The sequence below is a fragment of the Malus domestica genome, chromosome 05 (genome assembly GCF_042453785.1).
Source record: "Malus domestica chromosome 05, GDT2T_hap1".
In the NCBI taxonomy this organism is placed as follows: Eukaryota; Viridiplantae; Streptophyta; class Magnoliopsida; order Rosales; family Rosaceae; genus Malus; species Malus domestica.
In genome coordinates, this window is record NC_091665.1 from 7,142,559 (window position 1) to 7,149,769 (window position 7,211).

Consider the following 7,211-nt stretch of genomic DNA (forward strand, 5'->3'; position numbering starts at 1 on the left):
TTCTCTCCAATACTATACTAATAATAAAGGGTTTGTTGCAGTCATGTTTAGAATAAGAATGTGAATGTGTAAATCCTAGTGTGTCTGGGGATATTTTAGAATATTCCTGTAGTTATTATCATATTAGAGTCGTAATCTTACTACTACTATAAATAAAGGCATAATGGGATGATACAACATACACCTTACAATTAAATTTCTCTTCTCTCTCTTACTGCCGGCCTCTCTCCCTCTCTAGTTCTAAATACAGTTCAGTCAAATAGGCCTACAACAGGGTTAATTAAATTTTATGTTTTTCAAGTTTGGGTTATTTTTAACATAGGTCACGAAGTTTCAATTTTCTCGTATTGCAGCTTAAAGTATTGAGATTGTGTCAATTTGTCTTTCAGTCTAATTGCTTGTATAATAACTCATTACTAGGGCTGGAAAAAATTCCCGATCCATACCAAACCCAAATTGAAATTATCCTGAAATTTTCGGGTTTTGAAATTTTTGGTTTGGTTATTATCTCGAACCACCCGGTTCGATTTGGTACTTGGTCTAGCATTTGTGGATTTCAGTTTTCCCAAACTGAACCGACTTTAGATAATTACCTCAAAAATGAGGCCACAAGGATTCGAAACCCTAATCTCCCCTTGGAGAATCATGGAACTTCATCACCGAGCCAACTCTAGATTTGTCAAATTATAATACAGAAAATATATTTATATTTTTAATAACTATTAGTTACTCATACTTTAACATTTTCATTAACCCTAGCCGCCTACCATTTCCCATTCATGCAATTTCATCTCTCTCCTCTCGATTTCAATTTTCAGAGCTGCATCTTCTCTCTCAAACTCTCTCTTTCTCTTGGTGGTTTTGCCACCAACACTTGACTCACCAGCTCTATCTCCTCTCCTTTCACTCGCTTCTCTCTCTCGACTCTCCTTTCAGCCATATGGTATTACTTTTTGCAGGTTCTATCATACCTTCCAAATTGTTCTACCAATTTAAAAGTAAGTCATATTCCATTCCCTTAAAGAGTTGGAATTTATGGTGCAACTGCTACAAACTGGGGATTTGGAGGAAGCTTGGGTATCTTGTTTTTGAATTAGGGCTTGAATTAGGGATTTACAAATTGGGGATTTGTCTTTGTTTTGGTTTGATTTGGGATCCCGAAATACCGAATTTTTTTCGGGAATTCCGAAAATCAGGAAACTGAAATTTTGGTTTTGGTTTTGGTATTCATAATCTTGTCCCGAAAGAGTTCGGTTTGGGAATCGGTTTGTGCTTTTCGGTTCAGTATCCCATATCGAACCACCCCTACTCATTATGCAATGTAAAATTGCTAGAGTTTTATAATAGTTTCCGGTCCTCACGTGACTTTACCACTAATTTTCTCATGACTTTGATTGACGTCCTTGTCCAAAATCAAGTTCCTGGTCTTTATTGGATATTTGTTATGCTAGGGAAATCAAAATTTTAAACTAAATTTTGTAAACCAAATGACGTAGTTGTTGATGATTGAATTATTACTTAAGTATTGATTAACGTGCTTATTTCCTATTGATGACACATCATTCAGTTTGCAAATTTGATCTAAAAATTTGTTCTCCCTAGCATTATCCTATTTTTATATGAGTAATGTTATGTATTTGCAAACTAAATGATGTATTACCAATAAAGAAATAAATACGTTAAGTAACATTTAAATAATAATCTAATCAACAACTTTCATGTCATTTAATTTATAAAATTTAGTCTCTCTTGCATTACTCTTCTAATATAGAATATGGCAACAACTTCTTTACCGGATGCATTTTTCTTACCACAAACCACGCCATACTTAGTATTACTGAATTTAAATTCATTCATTATACATATCTCAAAATTTAAATTAATTTAATAGTTATAAATGAGATGATAAACATCACCATCGGATGGTGAACAAAATATTCTCTCTTTACCCGGATTAACTTTCCATTTGAATCCAATCCAAATCCATGGCACTTAATATTTTCGAAATGTTAATGTCATAATTTGAGTGGGGAAGAAGAAAAAGATTAGATCATAATTAAGTCATATATTATATAGCAAGGGAAAGTAAAGAAAAAGAGGATTATATTAGACCGCAATTAAGGCAATTTGGATAAATATGGAGAATTCAATAAGTTTAGTTCGTCGGTCCCCGGAAAATAAAAGTAATAAAGGCAGTCTTCTACACTTTGGCAACAATTATTCAATGAATTTTGCGACTCAGAAGTGAGACTGTGACGGACTCTGACTCAATAGCATTCAACTCCAACCAGATAAAGTCCAACCCCATCTTTCACCAGTTGCCTCCTCCTCCATGCAAACATCACAACCACCACCACCACCACCTCTATAAATTCCAGAAAACTCATCACAACTCTCCCTCTCTCTAATACTTCTCTCAATCTTCCTATTGTAAAAGTGAGGATTAGGTTTCCGTTTCCCCAACAGAGAGACATATAGAGATAGAGAAAGAGAGAGTCACGGAGACAGAAAGCGTGTGTCCTGCCACCCAGCCATGGAAGTTGAAACCGCCGACAAGAATTCTCAGGCCAAGCTGGAGCAGCAGGTGAGCCCGCTGAAAAAAATCATCCTGGTCGCCTCCATTGCCGCCGGCGTCCAATTCGGGTGGGCACTGCAACTCTCCCTCCTGACCCCCTACGTCCAGCTCCTCGGCGTCCCCCACACCTGGGCCGCCTTCATCTGGCTCTGCGGCCCCATCTCCGGCTTGCTCGTCCAGCCCATCGTCGGCTACCACAGCGACCGTTGCACCTCCCGCTTTGGACGCCGTCGCCCCTTTATCGCTTCCGGCTCCGCCCTCGTCGCCGTCGCCGTCTTTCTCATCGGTTACGCTGCTGATCTCGGACACCTCACCGGCGATTCCCTTGAGAAAGCCACCAAGCCCCGTGCTGTCTCTATCTTCGTGGTCGGTTTCTGGATCCTCGACGTCGCCAACAACATGCTGCAGGGGCCATGCAGGGCCCTCCTCGCCGACATCTCTGGATCCGACCCAAAGAAAATGCGGACTGCCAACGCCCTCTTCGCCTTCTTCATGGCTGTCGGAAACGTACTTGGTTACGCCGCTGGGGCCTACAACAACCTCCACAGAATGTTCCCTTTCACCATGACCAAAGCCTGTGACATCTACTGCGCTAATCTCAAGAGCTGCTTCTTCCTCTCTATCGCCCTCCTCATCATCCTCACCGTATTGGCCCTTACCAACGTGAAGGAAACAACCGCCAACGTCGCTCAGCCAGACGAGCCAGAGGAGGAGTCAGCGACCACTTCGAAGGTGCCATTTTTTGGTCAAATGATTGGGGCCTTTAAGGAGTTGAAGAGGCCAATGCTGGTGTTGCTTCTGGTGACGTGTCTAAACTGGATTGCGTGGTTCCCGTTCTTGCTGTTCGACACTGACTGGATGGGGAAGGAGGTGTACGGCGGCCAAGTCGGTAAAGGGCAGCTGTACGATTTGGGTGTGAGGGTCGGTTCACTTGGCCTCTTGTTAAACTCTGTCGTTTTGGGGTTCATGTCCCTTGGGATCGAGCTTCTCGGTCGTTGGGTTGGTGGTGTCAAGAGATTGTGGGCCATTGTCAACTTCTTGCTCGCCGTTTGTTTGGCCATGACTGTTTTGATCACTAAATTGGCTGAGGCCAGCCGACACGGTCACGGCGGTGTTGAGCCCCCGCCGCCACCTGCCAGTGTCAAGGCCGGCGCATTGTCTCTGTTCGCCGTTCTTGGTATTCCTCTAGCGGTAAGTATTCTTGATTATTACGTACAATTAATTTTGGTAAATTTTGTTGATACATTTTAGTAAATTCTTAATTACTTTGTTACACAAAAGGGGAAAAAATATTGGTAGTGTATACAATATGATAATTTATTTATTAATTTCCTGAAAATTGCTTGACAAATGATGCTATGGAATTAGAACAGATTTTCACTGAGGACCACGGAGTTTTTTTCACTATTCAATTTTTGGGTGGTAAAATTTTTGCCTGGTTTTTGAAGAACAAATAGGGTTATCCATTATCCAGAAGGTGTTTTGTTTGATTTTATCCAAGGTCATTAAGTGCATGCAGATAAGGTTCACCGTGCATTTACTAGCAACATTTACTAGGATGAGGAAACTTATCAGTGCCAATTGATTATACAAGCAAATCTCAGACGTATCATCATTTTGATTCTTCGAACAGCTCCTCAATTTGCGGTTTTTGTAATTAAGGAGATCAATTAGATTTTATCTGTTTCTTTTTTTACATTTTTTAGATCAAGTACGACATTCATTCATTGAAAATTGAAAATACGTACAAATATGAAGGATAGAGTACAATTACACGAGTCTTGATAAATTTTTTATCGGGAATTTCAATTAGATTTTATCTGTTTCTTAACTTTCCTTTATTTATTTATTTTTACAAATAAATTTATCATAATTTAAAGGGTTGATTAATTATGTGCTTGGGTACAATTACCATGTTTTTTGCTTTTGTCAATACCCACGTCCCATGTTATTCTACTCCTTTTTATCAACAACTTTTCTTCATCCTCACAATTAAATTAAACAAAACAAAAGAAGTTTTTCATAATCCTCAAAGCATTTGATATGTTGAAGGGAAAGTGAAAGTGTGATGCATTCCATTTCCACAATTAAATAATTCCACCCATATGTGATGTGTTTGTATTTATGACAATTTAGTTTAGGAATCTATACTATTATTAAGAGAACCCTCCTTGTTAATTTTTTACCATTTTTTCCTATTTTGCCCTCATGTTTTATACACAATACTTACATAAGGAGGGCAAAATAATAATTTTGTATATTTTGCCCCCTTTTTCCTATTTGCCCTCACTTTTGATACACAATACTTACATAAGGAGGGAAAAATAATAATTTTGTATCTTTTGAGAAAATGACAATCATATCCGTATTTTACCCTTTTTACCCTATTTTTATACACAAATTTACATAAGGAGGACAAAATAGTAATTATGTAATGTTAAGATAAAATATGCACTTATTAAGAGAAATTGTCCCACCATCATTTTTTCATACTCTTTTTTAAATTTTAAAAATTAATCACTCCTTAATAAAAAACAAAAAACAAAAAACAAAATGAAATTGTTCACACACACACAGAGTGTGCGCTCATCGGCTGGTTAATATTAATTAAAGAACATTTGGATCAAAGATGAGTAGGAACTCCTACACAAAATTTCTCAAAATTGTTTGTTGTCAATTTATAGAACCTTATGTTTTATAATTAGAACCGTTCATATTATAAATCATCCCATAAAGATCACATCTGCAAAAAATCAATTAAAATTAAGGTCGTTTAATCATCAAGCTGTTTAAAAACAAATGAACGGTATTGGTAAAAGTATTACACACCATCTATGTATTTGCTACAATAGATTTACTAAACGACCTTAGTTTTATTTTTTATTTTTTTATTTTTTTTATTATTGCAGAGATAATCTTTACAGTGTGATTCATAGTATGAACGGTTTTGATCACAAGCACAAAGCTCCGTGATTAAAGCACTAAAAATTTTGAGCAGAAGTTCCTACTCATTTTTTAGTAGCCAAGTATTGTTCTTAATTAAGTTGACCTATTTTTTGTTGTTATCTTTACACAGGTGACATACAGTATTCCTTTTGCCCTGGCATCCATATTTTCCAGCGATTCTGGTGCAGGCCAAGGTAAATTAACTTAATTTTTACCCGTATTCTATTAATTTTGGAAAACCTGAGTTCCTTTTTTATTAAAGGACGGCATTTGTTGATAAATAAATTTAAGAACTAAACCATTATGTTTAGGTGATTACTGAGTGCAATATTTTCTAAATTCTGCTATTTTGGATCTTTGAGTTAAACAGGGCTTTCACTGGGAGTCTTAAATCTTGCAATTGTCCTACCACAGGTAATGTATCCCTAGTTTCATCTCTTTAGTAAATTTTGGTTTAAAAAAATACATGTTCGCTTAAATTCTAAATCAAACTGTACAGTTAATTACTAAATTATTGAACTTGCAGATGTTTGTGTCCGTCGTAAGTGGACCGTGGGATGCTTTGTTCGGTGGTGGTAATTTACCGGCATTTGTCGCGGGAGCGGTTGCTGCCATAGTAAGTGGAATCTTGGCTCTCTTTATGCTACCGTCTCCGCCACCCGATCTTCCATCGAACAAAAATGAAAGAGCTGCAGTTGTTGCCTTCCATTGATTTGCTTGCCCTACGGCCTCTAGCTTCCTACTTATAATATAGTTAATAGACTCTTTCTTTTCTATCTTATTCATTTAGGTTTACTCCCTCTTTATCTTAGCAGGTGTTGTGATTGTAACCGAATTCTCTTTAAAAATCCAATATGCGTTAATGGCATATCAGTTACTGTATGTATCCAAGCCTAAGCTCGATATGGTCACAATTTTTCTTTCTTTTATTTATTCTCTTTCAATATTTTTGCAATGTTTTCTTTTTCACTTTTTAGGCGAAACAGTAGTAATGTTATTCAAAACGATCAAGGAAACATTCAATCTAGGAGCACATCCTAGATTAAATCCAGAAGCTTCTCAAACCAATAGTAATCAAAATAAAAATTCAGGCTAATGTGGGTCAAATTATGGCCCACACATTGGTGGATCTACGAGCATGCAATACTCTAGATTCAAGAAAGCACCACAGGCCAGCCTTAATATCATCTTTGATCAAGCCAACTGCAGAAAAACTATTATGCTGACTACCAATGGCTTGAACAACTTGGAGCACATCACTCTCAAGGGCCATATGCTGCCATTGTTGCAAAACTTTTGAAACACCCTCTCGAGCAGCTATAACTTCACAACAATCACATATTTAATTGTTATTTTATCTCTTATTGTCATATTTTTTATAAATGCACTCCTCAACCCTAGAATAATACAATGAACGAATTCGATCATCAATTTAAAATGTTAACACTAGTGGCTACCACAAAATCTTACATTCTGCTTAATGGCCGTCCTCACTGACATCTCAAAATCCGACCTAAAGAAAATGCGAACTGCCAACACCCTTTTCGCCTTTTTCATTGCTGCCAAATATCCTCGCTTACGCCTCTGAGACGAAAATATGAACAAGTTTATATGCCTAGGTTTGTTGATCCTACTGGTTCGAATCATTTGTGTAAACTTCATAAGGCCATTTATGGCCTCAAGCAGTCTC

General features: G+C 37.4%; 1 protein-coding gene across 1 annotated transcript; it reads left to right on the top strand.

The window, feature by feature from the left end:
* The first annotated feature begins 2,141 nt into the window (after positions 1–2,141).
* LOC103443890 (sucrose transport protein-like) lies at positions 2,142–6,467 on the top strand. The gene is made up of 4 exons (XM_008382787.4): positions 2,142–3,766; positions 5,652–5,715; positions 5,892–5,935; positions 6,048–6,467. Exons 1-4 carry the CDS (start codon positions 2,534–2,536, stop codon positions 6,231–6,233), a joined length of 1,527 nt encoding a protein of 508 aa, XP_008381009.3. The 5' UTR covers positions 2,142–2,533; the 3' UTR covers positions 6,234–6,467.
* The last annotated feature ends 744 nt before the right edge of the window (positions 6,468–7,211 follow it).